At 39.6% G+C, this 17,718-nt stretch overlaps 2 protein-coding genes across 2 annotated transcripts in view; one reads left to right on the top strand and one right to left on the bottom strand.

Moving 5' to 3' along the window:
- The window catches only part of ZBTB7A (zinc finger and BTB domain containing 7A), a 28,691-nt gene extending 15,656 nt beyond the window's left edge, over positions 1-13,035 (top strand). Inside the window, exon 3 of the mRNA XM_053461744.1 lies at positions 11,874-13,035. Coding sequence (XP_053317719.1) covers positions 11,874-12,204 — 331 coding nt within the window. The 3' untranslated portion in view covers positions 12,205-13,035. The remainder of the gene's footprint in view (positions 1-11,873) is intronic.
- A 3,403-nt stretch (positions 13,036-16,438) lies between these two features.
- Positions 16,439-17,610, bottom strand: LOC128473568 (forkhead box protein unc-130-like). The gene is made up of 2 exons (XM_053455828.1): positions 16,967-17,610; positions 16,439-16,640 (listed from the first exon to the last, which is right to left on the bottom strand). Exons 1-2 carry the CDS (start codon positions 17,516-17,518, stop codon positions 16,464-16,466), a joined length of 729 nt encoding a protein of 242 aa, XP_053311803.1. The 5' UTR covers positions 17,519-17,610; the 3' UTR covers positions 16,439-16,463.
- Between the last annotated feature and the right edge of the window lie 108 nt (positions 17,611-17,718).

Raw genomic sequence — 17,718 nt, 5'->3', positions numbered from 1 at the left:
AAAATGTATTTCTTCTTTATTTCATATTTTCATGCATATTGCATGGAGATTTAAAATTACACTTTTGTCTCATTTTCCTCTGCCTCATGGCTACTACTGAAACATGGAAGTGTAAGCAGGAAGCATACCTAATTACACTTCCTGTAAATTCTCTGTAGCACTCCCTTTTGAAGTCATAGGCAGCTGAGCTCCCAATAAAAAAAATAGGTGACTAGCAGAAGTCACTAGCATGTATGCTAGCTGCACAATGTTTGGCCTTTTTTTTATCATGGATCTCAGTTGTCATTGATCTCAAAAGGAGTACAACAGAAAATGTTTAGGAAGCCTATATAAAGTTAGCCTGATATTCTGCTTCTGGGTACTGCACATGCATGCCGATTCCCAAAACTGCCTTCTGTTAAATCCCAGAATGTTGTATGTGATATTGCATACATAATTATGTGATCTATTTTATATCTGCCATTTTCATGTTCCACCCTGATTTCCCGCTTTCTCATTTATCATATGCACGCATTTCTCCAGTAAGGCTTTATTTCTTTTAACCCTGTTCATCTATATAATCCATCAATTAGTAAGAAAAAATATTAAAAAGTTTGTTTTTTAACAAAAACATTAACAAGTTTATATTTTACCTTAAATTGTGCATAGCTAGTGCAAATGAAAAATAAAAATCTAAAGCATAGTCATATACCTGTACTAAGTTTGGATGAAACTCAAATGCTTCGGATTTTCATTTATTTTGGCAGTTATAGTGCAGATATTAAAAGGTGCGCACATTTTCTCTAAATATATATATATATATATATCTATATATATATATATATATATATATATATATATATATATATATATATATATATATATATATATATATATATATATATAGATTTGCTAACAGCAATCACACTCCTATAATGCCCAGGCAGCCAGTACATGCTGGAACCTGGGCATGATAGGAGTGTGATTACAGCCTCCCTATGCCATTCTACCGCCCCCCCCTTACACATCCATGCTATCGCACATAATTGTTCACAAACAATTAAATACTCATTCATTCCCTTAATCACGCAAACTTGCTCATAAACCCTCCACCACCCCTTACCTGAACTGCAGATCTCTCGCTTGCAGACTTCTGCAGGGGCCTGGCTTCTTCCCTCTGAAACTTCTCTTGTCCCGCCCCCAGAGGAGGAGCAGAGTCAAATGACGTGCTGGGCCTAGCTGATCAGTGTTTACTGCCATATCTTGTGCTCTGCAAATCCAAGGTTGCCATTAACCTGATCTTGGTTGTCATGTTCAATGCTTGTGTGCTGTACAAAAATATTGACTTGGGAAACAAGGACTCTTACAGTTCCAGCTAAAGGTTTTTAGAGGCTTCCTCTTTGAGTAGTTCTCTGACTGACTGGCAGGTGTTTTCCTTTGAATAATGAAAATGGTGTTATGTATGAGCACTGTTAATTTTTATTTATCATTTAACAAAATGCAAAGTGAGGGAACAGAAGAAAAATCTAAATCAAATCAATATCTGGTGTGACCACCCTTTGCCTTCATAACAGCATCAATTCTTCTAATTATACAGTTTTATAAGGAACTCTGCAGGTAGGTCCTCCAAACATCTTAAAGAACTAACCACAGTTCTGTGGATTTAGGTAGCCTCAGATGCTTCTCTCTCTTCATGTAATCCCAGACACACTCCATGATGTTAAGACCAGGGCTCTGTGAGGGCCGTACTGTCGCTTTCAGGACTGCTTGGTCTTCTTTAATAAGATAGTTCTCAGTGTCGGTATGTTAGGGGTCACTGTCATGCTGCAGAATACATTTGGGGCCAGATGTCTCCCTGTTGGTATTTCATGATGGATCTGCCTATACTTCCCAGCATTTAGGAGACCATTATTTCTGACCAAATCCCCAGCCCCAAACTTGCAAGAAATCTCCACCATGCTTCATTGCTGCCTACAATTGCTCATTCTTGTACCACTGTCCAGCCCTTCTGCAAGCACATTGACTTCTGCTACAGCCAAATGCTTCAAATTGTGAAATCAGTCCAGAGCACCTCCTGCCATTTTTTCTGCACCCCAGTTCCTGTGTTTTATGAATAGTTGAGTCGCTTGGCTTTGTTTTCACACCAGAGGTATGCCGTTTTGGTCGCAAGTTTTCCAGACATCTACTACGGACGGTAGATGGGAGTACCAAGGTCCCACTGTTTTTTGCCAAAGCTATGCTGATGGCACTATTGGACATCTCACATTTGTGAAAAGAAGTAAGCATGATGACTCTTTCATCAAGTGTCCACTGTCTTACAACAAGAGCTTCTTCAAAAGAGCATGGACAGGACATCTGGAAACCCCTGTCTGCCTTGGAATTTCTGCCTTAGAGAGACCTTGCTGATCCCCTTGTGTCTTGTTGCTATACTGAGTCTTGCCATGGTGTATGACTAACTCTTGTTAGTGAGTTTGGCTGTTCCTCACTCAGTTTTATTACTCCTACGCAACTGTTGCAGTTAATGATTGTGTTTTATCCTACATATTAAATTGATGATCATTAGCACCTGTTTGGCATAATTTTGTAATCATACGCCTAACAACAATATGCCTACTTATTCCCTGACATTGCGCCTAGTGTACCTACAAGAAATGGTGCTGTTTTGAAAGCGAATGTGTGTGTGTGTGTATATATGTATATTGTAGTAAAGTACCTCTTAGAACACTTCTAGAGCAGCAGGGACAGTATGAGACCCAATATGTTTCCAGGATTTTATTGCACCAAATTAATCGAACAAACACACAAAGAAAAACCTACTGCTGTTTAGGAGGCTTACTAAACAGTATTCTTCTCTGACTAACAAAGAACTTGCCAGCTAAGTTGGCTTCCAGTATAAAATAAAACAGAATATACGTCAAACAGATTCCCAAAAGTCGTCTCTCCTACCAGCCCACCTTGTAGCACACTAGAACTCAGGTACACCTGCTGTTCCTTCTAAGATGTAGACAAATTTGCAGTGGGTTGTTCTCAGTCAGAGAGAGAGGCTGTTTCCTCTACCCTGCAATTATCTCACTGTGCAGAGTTAAACTGGGGGCACCTGTGTTAATAGGACCAGCAGTTAACCCATTAGTCAGTGGGATAAACTGCTCTTTCCAATCTTCTACTGACATAGATGCAATCTTTCACTCTCACAAAATATAATTTATATATACCCTCACTGGACACTTTATTAGGTACACCTTGCTAGTTCCGGGTTGGACTCCTTTTTGCCTTCAGACCTGCCTTCATTCTTCATGGCATACTTCATTCTGCAAGGTGCTGGAAACATTCCTCAGAGTTTTTGGTCTATATGGACATATTTGACAGCTGCACATCCATGATGCAAGTCTCCTGTTCCACCACATACCAAAGTTGCTCTATTGGATTGAGATCTGGTGACTGTGGAGGCCATTGGAGTACAATGAACTCATTGTCATGTTCAAGAAACCAGTTTGAGATGATGTGAGCTTTGTCACATGGTGCATTATCCTGCTGGAAATAGCCATCACAAGATGGGTACACTGTGGTCATAAAGTGATGGACATAGTCAGCAACAATACTCAGTTAGGCTGTCGCGTTTAAACGATGCTCAATTTGTACTAAGGGGCTCAAAGTGTACCAAGAAAATGTCCCCCAACACCATTACACCACCACCAGCCTGAACCGTTGATACAAGGCAGGGCGGATCCATGCTTTCATGTTTACTCCAAAGTCTGTTTTGTGCGTTCAGAGATGGTATTCTGCATACCTTGGTTGTAAAGAGTGGTTATTTTAGTTGACCTTCTGTCATCTCGAACCAGTCTGCCCATTCTCCTCTGACATCAAGGCATTTTCATCCACGCAACTGCCACTCACTGGATATTTTGTTTTTTCAGACCATTCTCTGTAAACCCTAGAGATGGTTGGAGGTGAATATCCCAGTAGATGGAGCTGGACACATTTGTTTTACATTACCTATACAACATATTGCTAAGAAATGTAAAATCATTGGCTTAAAAATTTTTTTTGCTATGGCTAACTTTTACAGCGATAAATGGCCGCATGACAAGTGTCCAAAGGCACTTGAAATATACCTTATGTTTTCTTCGTTAGAGAAATATATATTTTCGAGGGATTTCATGTGTTCTTTTTTGTCCGATGTTATCACTGTCAAGAGTCTCCAGCAGGAATGGCTGAGCTGGTCATATATAATGCATAATGCAATGAATAAGGAGGCTTTGAAGAAATCCCACTGATATAGTTATACATTATATAGGGCTCACCAAGCTCTTCCTACAGAAGAAGCTTACTGTGGTTGAAACCTCTTAATGTATAGTGAGGTAAAGGAGCTTGAACCACAACTTTCCCCTGTAGTGAGTAGACACAAGAGTAAGCCAAAGTCCTCATCTGGCACGCAAAGGGTTGTTTCTCCGAAATATATAAAGAATGCCGAAAAGATAAAGCAGCTTAGGCCAAATATTGATTTTAACTGAGACAATATGGGCAAGCTATGAAAGTTTAAACTTGTTCCTTTGTTTTACTCCATATGGGGGATGTGTTATCCCCTGTGTTACTGTATCTAATAGATATTGTCTTTTTTCAGCCTATGTAACTATGTAACTAAATTGGTACATAATATATCCATATATTGTCATGTGGCAGCCTTGTCTAATTCCAATTCTTTTTCTGCAGTGGGCCACTTCATCAGAAATGTATGTGTATGTGTGTGTGTGGGCTGCACTCATTTTTCACTGAGAGAAAATATTGCCTTTTAGCTTTATAATGCATATTAATACAGGGTTAATTTTGCGATAATGAAAAAAGCAGTGGATTTTTTTTTTTATCAACTTTTATATGTCATTCTATCAATACTAAATTACTAAAACAGTAAAGCAAAGTCAGTCCACAAACCATTTAAAACAAGTTTAGCCAAATAAAACTGCACAAAGCTGGAGCACACTGTTGGTACAAACGTGGATTTAAGCTGGCTGACGCACAATGGCGGCAGGGCCGGATTAAGAGCATCACAGGCATGGTGCTGAGGATTTTGGTGGCCATTTTATGGAAATTAATAAAATAGAACTCCTCGTCATCGATGTGTACTGGATAAAGATGACATCGGTGCTCTGCAGATAATACAAGATAGAATATTATATGATGGGATTGGGAGTAATCAATACACTAAAAAAAACTCATCATACAAGGGACGCCTGAAGCCATAATTTAGTGCCACTAATCCTTTTTAATAAAATACGTAGACTGAAACAGAGTAAATAACACAAAACTTTACTTTTCCTCTCACTGATTTCTGTGCCCAGAAAGTTTTGTCCTCTGACTACAAATTCAGGAGAGCGTTTTATCTCTGGATAAATAGTTAAATGTATTCCTACAGTAAGTAAAGTGCCAGGAAACAGATGACCAAATAAACACCAGGACAGGCTCTGCCACACCAACGCCCAAAGACACACACACCAGGACAGGCTGTGCCACACCGACACCCACACACACACCAGGACAGGCTCTGCCACACCGACACCCAAAGACACACACACCAAGACAGTAGGAATGCACTGAAAAATATTGCCCGAAAATAGCATTATCATCAAAATGCCAAAACAAAAAAAAAACAGAAATAATCATCCGCAGGGGCCCTGCCGCTTCCCTCTGTGTTGCTCAGCAGCGTCTCTTGCTCCGTAGAGGGGACGCAGGAAACCAGCAGAGTCACGTGAATGCGCGTTACCTCACGTGACTCTGCTCCGTTCCTGTTCCCCTGGGCAGGTCAAGAGAAGTTCACACAGACTGCGAGCAACGCAGAGGAAGACAGCGCCCCTGCGTAAGTCTGAGAGCGGCAAGATCTGCAGTACAGGTAAGGGTGGGGGAGGGTGTATGAATGAGTATATGTGAATGAGGGAATGAATGTTTGTGATGAATGAATATGCATGGATGTGTAAGAAGGGGGGCAGGGCACAGGGAGGCTGTAGGTTATATGCATGTATTGGCTGCTTGTGCATGATAGGAGTGTCATTGCCGCTTTGTCCTTCGCAGCCGGGTGGCCGCTTTGAATGTGGTCTGCCGGCCCACGGACCTGCTCACTCAAGTGGGCCACACCTCGCAGTCCGGCGGGCCGCATGTTGGACGTCCCTGCAATAGATATTCTAAAAGGCATGGATAAAAATTTGCTCCCTGCTCTGCTGTAGAATAAGGGTTAGGAAAAACAGGTCTCCTAATATAGGCCTAATGAGCAAGCCATAACTTGCAGTGGCTTCAGCGTTCTCGTTAAATTAAAAGTAATCAGTGAATGAAAAATAATTAATTAGGGATTAGTTAATAACGTGTGTATTTTGTAGAAGACCTCATCAACTTAAATTAAGTCTGTCCTTGGATAGGAAGCATACTGGGCAAAAAATAAACTTTCTTTATAGAGAAAATGTCACTACATCATGCAAGATGCACCAACAGTTGGTAGTGTGCTTAGCTTGTTATAACATCTGGCATCTTCAGTGTTTAAAGACCTTATGATGATATAATGGTTATTTTCAAATTGCCATATTAGGAGCTAGGAACAAAGATTTTACTTGGCACCCTCATCGATAGACTTTTTTGTTGCCCTAAAGGTAACATTACGTCACTAAAGTCTTTGTTTCTGTAATGTCTCCAACTTGGGTAAAGGATTTTGCCCAGAAGCTCTGCCGTTTTGCAGAAGTTCACCGGACGTCAGTCCCTGTCCTTGTTGTCCAAGGAGAAGTAGAAGAACAAATACTTTTTTGGAGCAGTGGATGAAGACAGAAAAGAGAATAAAGAAGAATAAGATGCAAGAAAAGAGCTGCGCAGCACAGAGACCGGGACGCTGAAGCGGAGAATGTAGGAAGACATTCCGTGAGAGCGTGAGAGAGTGAATTAGACTGTGAGAAAAGGTGAATGAGGGTGAATGACAACAAATGTAATTTCCGAATTTAAAAGGCACCTCAATTTTCATCCAAAACAAATAGACGGGAAAATAATTTTGTGGTCTGGAAACTAATGGGGGAAAAAATGAAACATTTGTCCTAATAGTCTTTGGTCCATTTGTACAAGTCTAGTTTAAAACAAAAGCCCTACTTCCCCATAATATGACCCCCTGTCTTATATTGTGTAGGTCCCCCTTTTGCCCCCAAAACTGCCCTGACCCATTGAGGCATGGACTCCACTAGACCTCTGAAAGTATGCTGTGGTATCTGACACCAAGACGTTAGCAGTATATCCTTTAAATACTGTAAGTTGCTAGGAGGGGCCTTCGTGGATGCAGCCTGGTGCCATGTAGTCTCCAAGTAAGCAACACACCTGCTCATCTATGTGATGTTAACGAAATGTGATTTATCAAACCAGGCCACCTTCTTCCATTGCTCCGTGTTCTAGTTCTTATGCTCACATGCCCATTGTAGGCACTTTCAGCAGTGGACAGGGGTCAGCATGGGCACCCTGAATGGCCTGCGGCTGCGCAGCCCCATACCCAACAAACTGTGATGCACTGTGTGTTCTGACACCTTTCTATCAGAATCAGCATTAACTTTTTCAGCAATTTGAGCTACAGTAACTAGTCTGTTGGATTTCACCAAACGAGCCAGCTTTCGCCTCCCTACGTGCATCAGAGAGCCTTGGCCGCCCATGACCCTGTTGCCAGTTCACCACTTTTTCCTTTCTTGGACCACTTTTAATAGGTACTGACCACTGCAGAGCGGGAACACCCCACAAGAGCTGCAGTTTTGGAGATGCCCGGACACGGTCGTTTTGGCCATCACAATTTGGCCCTTGTTAAAGTTGCTCAGATCCTTATACTTCCCCATTTTTTCTGCTTCTAACTCTTCAACTTTGAGGATGAAATGTTCACGTGGTGCCTAATATATCCCACCCACTGACACGTGCCATGATAACAAGATTCTTAGTGTGGTTTACTTCACCTGTCAGTGATCATAATGTTATGGCTGATTGGTGTATCATTGTATAACACAAAACAGGAAAAAATTTAATTATAGTTACACAAAACAGTTTAGCGAGTAAAATACTATTCTCGTATTCTAGTCCATAACTATTTAATATGTCTTGAAGTTCATTTTGCATTGGCAGTACATTGCACTGTATGCAAATATATGCATGTATTCATTTTTATTGGATTAAAAAATGTATATCCTCTTCCCCTACTAGCTTCTATTGAAGCTGACAATGTACATAACTGTGCGGTTCAACAAAATGGTAACCAGTTCACGCAATGAAATTCTCCAAACAACCATAAAACGTAATTGAACATCTTTCAGGTTTAGCAGTGGCAGTGAGATCTCCTATTTTCATTGGCATATACAATGTAGTAAATATCAAAACATAAATTAAAATGAACAATAAATGGACCGTAATAACCATGATGTCAGCAGTGTCATTTGGTTTCAATTCAAGAAATCCCCTTAGAGTAAAGACCCCAAAGGGATCACTTATCAAAACAGTGCAAAAATAATAATTAAAAAAGTTAGAAAATACCTTGCAACCTGTACTCTACAAATACAGTGGCAAGAAAAAGTAAGTGGACCCTTTGAAATTAACAGCACTTTTCCACCAGCACCGTGAATGTTTAGTGGGTGTATTCAATAAACATATGAAACATTATGATTGTTTGTGTGTTATTAGTTTATGAAAACAGCACAAACTCAAGAAGTTTTTTCATTCTCTATGGAAACAACCTTTTGTAGCATGCCAATTAAGGATTTTCTGAAAAATGACGAACAAGTCAGAATTTTACATGATTAACCCTTTCACATAGCTAGAGACATACTTTTGCATCCACAAAACAAGTACCACTACTCCATTACTACATTTGGGCATTCCCTTCAAGCAAGTGTTACTGCTGACACTGCTGGAAGGACTAAGGAGAGGTGTAGAGACCCATCTGCCCAGATCCTTTTGGGATCTCTGATCTCCCCACTGCTAGCTTATTGCATACAATGCAATCAGGACTGCAACACTATGGAGCTCTATGTCCTGATTGTGGTGTAATTAATATGCAGGGAAGTCAGAGGGAAAGACAAAGCTGAGAGAAATGTTTTTTTCCCTCAATTTTCGTCTAGCTTTTGACATATTAGTACTAATAGATATTGCACATAATACATCAAAATTGCATCAAAAGAACCCCAAGTAAAAATTGGAAAAGAAGCTATGTCCGTTTGGGTTTGAAAAATACCTGGTTCATTAAAGTGTTAAATGAGGGGTTGAGAAACCCTGGGTGCCAGGTTGCTGTGGCGACTAGAAACCACTTCTTGGAGCCCAGGGTTTTGCAGCACAAGGGGTAAAAACTGGGCTACCATTGTGAATCTGGAACCCTTCTCTTACCCTTACCTGACACCGCTGGGTGTCTCATGAAACCCTTACAGGAAAGTGTAGGATTCAGTATTTATAATGGCAGAAGGTGACATGGAAAGTGACATGGCAGGTCTTTACATGGTGATGTTAGGGGGGAATAGTGTACGTATGTGTATACAAGTGTATAATGTCGTGTCAGTCAGTGTGTGTGTGTGGAGTCAGTATGTGAGTGTGTTTATACTGTTATGTCAGAGTCTGCGTGTGTGTATAAATTATAACACACAAGAATCCTACAACACCTTCCACAAATAACATGATATTACAAATATTGTGGTGTATATAAGGATCTCATCCTACAAAACAGGGAAATTCCTGTTTCGTGTGTATAAATGTATAATGCCAGAGTCAGTATGATACTGTTCGTGCCCCTGCAGCTTATTTGCAGTAAAAATCTTGGCTTATAATACATACAACTTACCCCTTTTCAAGAATCCTGAAAAGGGGGTGCATATTATACCAAAATACAAATTTGTTTATGCTGCATATTTACTTCAAAAGAGAGATAGTTAAGGTGTCAATGCATGTGTCTTCAGACCTCTGACTTTGGTAAATCGGGGGGGGGGCACTTCTAGGAAGCAGAGTGGGATATCAGGGGGGCAGAGTGGCACTTCTAGGGGGCATAAAGCATATCTGGGGGGCAAGTGGGCATTTGTAGGGGGCATGAAGCATATCTGGGACAGAGTGGCATATCAGGGTTTATAAAGCATATCTGGGGGGCAGAGTGGCATATCTGTAAGTAAGGTGCATTATGGCTATTGGTTTTCTGTCTGTATATAACATATGCTGACAAACTGATAGATACCAAAATGTTAAAATACATGTATTCCTGTTCATTAGATAAAATACTGTTTTACCATTCCACTAATGTGTATTTGTTCTTTTAAAATATTTTTTTATTTAAAATAGCATCAAAGGGGGGTGGAGGCGATGTTAGGGTATGACACCATTGGCATTTTCTAATGTGGCACCATTGGCATTGTCTATTACAAGCGCTGGTTCATCCATAAGGACATCATGGGTTGCCTTTTATGGATGTACAGGTATGTTTATAGGGTCACAAATAGGGATAAATGACATGACGGGAATAATTGCAGACTTTGTCATATATAAAAAAGAAAAAGGGGAAAATGTACAAAGGCAAGATTACAAGTCAATGGTAGGACCATATCTTAAGTATGCCATGCAATTCTGGCTTTCTGTTTTCAGGATGGTATAGAACAGGGCTCGACAAATCCCAGGCGCCAGGTCACCTGGCACCTAGGTCAGGGGCGTCCAACGTGCGGCCCGTCGAACTTCAATGTGTGAGCAGGGCCGGACTGGCCCTGCTTACGGTGCAGCACGGTGTGTGTGCAAGCCAGCCGCCTAATATAATTAAAACGGCCAGCGTGCACACGCGGCGGTCTTACCACGTCAACTCGCGACCGCACCATGTGAACGTTGCTACTTAGTTCAATTGATAAGGACATGATTAATTATAGTCTATTTAGCGAGAAAATTGCATTTTAAAGTAAGAAATTATCCACCACCCCCTTGTTAAAGAAAAAAATGTGGGTTTTGCATTGTTCTGGGTCAAGAGCAGGGTTTATGGCCTTTATTGTGATTTATTTTTTTATTTTTTACATACATACCATCACAGGAAGCATCATAAGAAGATTAGAATCCTCACTAATTTTCACATTGCAGTCCCTGTGTTAAGTTATTATAACATTTTGATGGGAGGGAGGCATGTTTTTGTTTTTTTGTATATAAATGTATAAAATGTTGCAACTTTAAGCAAACATATTTATAGGAAGCTTTGTTGCTTCTCATACTTCCATTCTCTAGTGTGGACACCATCTTTTAGATACCTGCTGAAGGAGTGAATCCTTTGAGTAGGTTGTGTACCTTACTCCTCTCGTAGGTTTGGGTTTCCCTTGTGAGCTGTATTGGGGGCCCTCTCTCGCTTTTCATGTGTCTATTGTCTATTTTAACTATTGTGTATCGGAAGATGTCATTCCACGTAAGTGTAATTAAAATTCAATTATGTGCAATTAGATTATGGAGCTAATGAAACTAGATGACATTTTATTCACACAAACAAGCCATTGACATGAAATTTTTAAACCCATGGACATATCTAATAAAATATACCAAATTCATTAGCAGCAGGTGGCATTAGTGCTTATATCAAAGGATCCAATTATGCATGGTCCTACTTTTCTACTTCAATGTAACAGAGAAGAGAGGCTCATCTAATTAGGAAAAATGGATAGTGCTCAAGAGAAAGTTCAAGGAATCGGATTGTCCTGGAACAAGGGACAGGGCCCTTGCTTACCAGCGGTTCAACTCAGTCAGCGTTACATGGTCACCATAACAGTGGGGGGAGACATGGTAGTGTCATGAGCTTGGCACAGCACACAGCTATGTTGCTAACTGCTATACCCATGTAATATGTTCATTTTATATAAACATATTTTGAAGGGCAACTTGTCTCAATTCTGTTTTTCCCACAGGCAAGACAAGCTGAAGGTTCACATGAGGAAACACACAGGGGAGAAGCCTTACTTGTGCCAGCAATGTGGAGCCGCATTTGCACACAATTATGACCTGAAAAACCACACGCGTGTACACACAGGGCTACGGCCATACCAGTGCCAGGCCTGCCACAAAACCTTTGTGCGCTCTGACCACTTGCACAGACACCTAAAAAAGGATGGCTGCAATGGAGTACCCTCACGCAGAGGCCGAAAACCGAGGGTCAGAGAGAGCTCTTCTCCCATTCCCCAACCTCCAGGGCATGGCAGTGAACCAGGGGAAGCTGAAAGTGGAGCAAACAGATCCTAAAGGAAGCCTTCTGAAAATATATATATATAGAATATATATGTGTGTGTGTATATATATGTATGTGAAAGGACATTGTGCATGGGTGGTGGCCTAACTAGCACCACCCTATTGCAGAAGTAGCTGAATTGTGAGCAAATGGGACCACAGAAAGAGACTGTGATTCTCCAGAAACTTGAGAGGTAGGATAAAGCTTGAAAATTGTTGTATTTATGGGAAAAATACCAAGTCTGCAAAGTGGTTGCACATCAATTTTTATAATTATTATTACTTGGAACAGAGCCAGCTCTATGATACTGCATGAAGGAAACATTAACCTCCAGTTATACAGCCATATTACATCGCATCAAACACATTTTCCAGTTGATCCAAAGAAACCCCAGATTCAAACTCATGTTATTTTGTACCTACTCTTGTATATATGTAAGGGGATGGCCAATCGGTTGGCCAGTATATTACTGTTGGGCTAGAGCTACCCTAACATTAGTCATAAGTTGACTTCACTCTGCCCACAGTGTACAAATTACAATAATACCATAAATAAATCAAGTGTAATCAATATATTTGCACAATGTGGTTTCACACACAGTGTGTGAATTGTTGATGTATTGGAGGTTATGCATTGATCACCCTAACCACTAAACACCAGAAGTGCCCTCAGTACATAACCCCAAAATATCTACTAACAACGTACTATGCAATTATAAAATAAAAAGAAAGAAGCATTACGATGGAATGTAGACTAAAAATAGTGCTGGAACTTAATTTATTTACCCACATAAAGGGAAACGTTTTCACAGCCTATAGCATCATTAAAATCACTTACTCAATCAATAGCTTGTGCTTTTTTGGTTTTTAATCTGTGGAATTGTTTGGTTGAAAAGCAAGTTTAAAATGTATTTCTTCCCCTTATCTAAATATTTTTCCTAATGTTAAAGCTCTTAAGATCTTAATCAGTCCTTGTTTTTTTTAAGCCAAAGGGAAGCTTTATGCCTAGCTCATGTATGTGTAAATTCCCTCACTACTTTAGCCTCTAATATTTCGGCTGGGAGGCTGTTCCATTTATCTACCACCCTCTCAGGAAAGTAAAACTTCCTTTCATATCAAGTATTTTTTTTGGAAGGGACACACATGAAGTATTGTATATTGTATATCACCATTCAGAGGAAGAGACGTAACATGAAAATATCTACAATGACTTATATTATGCACATAATGGATTTCTTTGGATCTGATCTGTAGCTGAAGGTGAAAGTGTTTGTAAGGTGACGCTTCTTCCAACCTCTCTTCCCATTTTAATATGTATTGGCCAGGGACGCAAGCAAAAATGTATAAACAATAAGAAAGCAGGGTGATCAGCCATTTTTTTCCAGGACACATATATGCTCCTATCAGCGTATGTAAAGTGTCACTCTGCTGTAAGTGGGCTGCAAATGTATACATCCTACATATAATCCCTTTAAGTGTGATAGTCAGCAGCACGTGAAATGTAAATATATCCATAAAAATGGACCTTTTAGCCACCCTAGAAACACACTGTACTGGATTCCTGTGCAGTGCTGGGTAATGGCAGATTTTCTGCACTGGTAGATACAATTCTGGGTTTTAATATTAATCTAATTCATCTTCCTAAACAGTGCTAGATCTCTTGCTTATAAGGGGATCACCGCACAGCAGTTTATTGAATGAGCCTGCTAGGATTACTTATTGCAGGAAAATTTGCACTTTATAATGACATTTAAATAGTAAAAGTTTATATTTAACAAAAGGTGACCAAATATCTGCTGTTTGTCCAAACTATTACAGAAATTTCACTTTTTTTATTTTTCTTATCCACATATAACAAGTGTGGTAGTGGATTTACAGCTGACAAATGGGAGAATATCCACGTTCTCTTCTCACCAGGTTAAGAAATGGTGGGTACATGAAGTTCCAAGCCATTTAAGGGTGCTGCACACGAGTCACTGATTTTAGACATAGCACCAGGTCACGCCTTCTCTTCATTTGCTTCTATTAGAAATCACACTCAGACAACCAAGGAAAATAAGTGGCAGCAGGTGTTCGCCTCTACACATATTATAGATTTTAATTAGCACATATGCAAATGCTAGACCACCTATTTCTAAGTCTGGTCCTTCAAGGCACATTCAACAAACATCATGTAGTTTGGGCATGACCTGGGTGCCTGTTAAAACGAACACTTGGTATGTCAGAAAACACAAAATATCAGCTCATCCGTGGACGTAAAAGGGTTTAATTGCTTATTGTTCCTCTATATGTTTGATTCCATAGGAGAGCCAAAATTGTTAGCACTAGTTACCTGCACTGTTCTACAATGTTAAAAGTTACTACATACACAAAATAATGCTGTTCTTTAAATAAACCATGTCTGTATTTGATTTCTTAGTGATCATTCAGGTGTGATGTGACTGTATGCAATCTATGTTTTTCATCCTATTTTATTACTGTATACGTTCTTGAGTATGTCTGCTTTAGTAATAACAATCATTAAATAGATGGTATAATTTTACCCCTAAAGTCTCCATATTCCTTTGCACATGATGTCTTCAGTTTTCTAGATTTATAATTCCATTGCACCGGTGGATGAGTTTGTCTGTTTTAAGCCGCCTATTTCTCGAGATTCAGCAGATTCCGGACGATTAGGTGGTCAGATTAACACTAAAACTGTGAGCCTCAAATCCGACTAACAATTACAGAGTCCAAGCTGTAGATCTTGTTAGAAGCCTCATAAGCAATTAGCGGTAAACGAGGACATAGTTTGACGCATTACCGGTTTTTGTGTATAACAACAACAACAAAGTGTGATTCATACTTGCGTGGATATGTACTTAAGCTATTGTTAAAACATTATCAAACATGCTGCTAATGTTATATGAAACATGACTAAACTCATCCTTGTTAGGACGACTAATTTAGGATGAAATGAGGGACAAGTTGTGTGACTTGAATTTTAAAATAGCTCAGGTCACTTTCAGAATTCAAATGTCTACCTTCGGGTCTTAAATCCTCAGTAACTGTTAAGAAATTGATTTGCTACGGATAAGGAGGTATCTGGTACCAGGGCCAAAGCAGTGGCATACGGAAAGGGCAGTTTACTTGCTGGGAAGTAGGTCCCACAAAAGGGCATATGTGGGAGAGATCTGAGTTGGAATAGAAAGGTGAACACAAAATGCAGAGTCGATGAAAACAGCGCACCGTGCAAACATGAAAGTGAGATGAATAGCCAAGAACAGAAGAAACCCTGTGGTAGAGAAAAGTTCAGAGAGAGAGAGATGGGAAGGGGGCAGAAAAAGATAAGAGTGAGTGACATTATTCCAGATTGATTCAAAAACGTAAACATTTATTTGAAGATCAAAGGAAGAAGGGTTAAAACTATATGTATTGGGAGAGGTACACAAGGAGAAAATTAGTACTTTAATTGACTGTATGCTGACACCTTAATAGGTGCAGTGATGCCTTTTTTGTACAGGCATTTGTGAAACTACAGATATATGGAAAAACAGAACAAATTCTGGGGATACAGCTTTAATACAGTACTTCTCTGTATTCTTTTTACAGAGTACTTTAATTTTTTTTCTGTTTTTCCATATATCTGTTGTAAGGGGCTTTTTGAAGGAAGAGTCGTTGGAGAAGCTACCACATATGTGTTCTGATGAATGAATAGAAGGGTTAAGAAGCTAAGTACCCTGTTTTTATATTATCGTTCATTCTTGTAGAACACAGTTACAATTTTATTGTATTTGTGAAACTACTACTGTTTGTCTCACTGATGTCTTTCTTTCATTCAACACTGATCATTTACTGTCCCCTGCAAGTATACTAGCAGGGGACAGGCATCAGGGTGCCCTTTATTAAATAGATAGTATCACTGTATTAATGGGGTTTAGGATTGAACCCAGTTGGCTGGCATCAACAGAACATGGGGTTCCTGTGTGAGGCTAATTTGCTGAACAATGTTCCTTTGTACTTCATCGGTTGTTTCCACTTAGCACATTACATTTTTCTAGTAAAAAGAAGCATAACCAAGTTTCTTGAAGGTTGATAATATGCCGGAATTTTAAAGATAGTTATGCACACATATGAGAAAATGAAATGCTTTTACAAAAGACTTCTGCTTGAGAACCAAAATAAGACACCAAGGAACGCAAAGAAGTGGCTTGACTGTGCCTACTGACGTTATAAAGCACTAATCTAAATGCACAACAGTCGCAATTTCATGTTATACCAGGAAGCTACATAACTTACCTGCGTGCACGTCTCCTTGCCCTGCGTCTCTGGTAGTCTCCTCTAGAGAAAGCCTCTAAGTTTGCAGGATGCACAGCCCAGTAATGTCCTTTTCCATTATCACTGCGTCCAGCTTTAATAAAACACTCATTTAGAGACAAATTGTGGCGAACGCTATTTCTCCAGCTCTTATCCTGATAAGAGAAATAATGAGATGGTGCATGTTTTGTAAACATTGGACATTTATTCAACAATAAATACATATAGAAAAAGCAAGTACCTATTATCAAGATCACTTATGTGACTCTGTTTTACATAATGCTACACCTGCCACAACTTATCTCTGTATGACAAAAGACAGTTGCAGTTTAATTAGGTTAATTTTTGACTTCTGATTGTGGAAATGTCAGTTCAGAAGTGTCTATAAGACCAGTCCACTAGAAAAGAACTAATTGAAAGAATGGGGGTAATATTCACAATCATACTAGTAGAAGGCACAGAAATGTGTGTAGATTTTTACCTGATTGTGATAATATGGGTATGTTTCCATGATCCACTGGTAAATGTCACTAAGTTGCAGTTTCTTCTCAGGGGAAGACAAAATTGCTGTTGATATCAAAGCAATGTAAGAGTGGTTGGGTTTCTCAGAAACCTTAATTTTTTTCTCTGTAATCATCTTTTTTGCACATACAACGCTGTCTTTTTGTTGAGTGCATTCAAGTATTTCACATTGGTCTTCAGATGGCATACTTCTGGAATCCCATTCTGTTTCCTCTGCTTTTTGGCATTCAGTGATGTTTGACCAATTCTCATGATTAGAAATATTATACTCGGTCCTTCCTCTTTTACTTTTTTCAGTGTTACCCAGTCTTCTTCCTAATATGTTGTACTGAGTTGCCATACTCCTCGCCTGTGACTGTCCAGTTGTTGAGACTTCCAAAATTTCCTTAGATTTGTTACTTTCTGGCAAGGTCTCCAGATCTTGAAAAACCTTCTTCTCGTATTCAGAAGTCCATCCTATCAAGGACTCTATTCGGAAAGATGATCCTACGGTGTGGGCAGCCAAAGGCATCCTTTAGATTTACAGCTTGCAGATGTATCACTCAGAAGTTCTTAAGATGTTGTTTTCCACTTTGGAAACTGTATTTGTTCTCTTCACTTATGTCTTTCTCTCCCTTTTTCTTATTACCCCCCCTGATGCAGACTCGGTAATGCTTTCAGCCAATTGTGTGTTTATATCCTGTGAAGCATCATTATCTGTGAGGATTTAAA

Source organism: Spea bombifrons, chromosome 1 (genome assembly GCF_027358695.1).
Source record: "Spea bombifrons isolate aSpeBom1 chromosome 1, aSpeBom1.2.pri, whole genome shotgun sequence".
Classification (NCBI taxonomy): domain Eukaryota; kingdom Metazoa; phylum Chordata; class Amphibia; order Anura; family Pelobatidae; genus Spea; species Spea bombifrons.
Note: the sequence above shows the minus strand (reverse complement) of the source record. Positions and strands in the feature narration are given on the sequence as shown.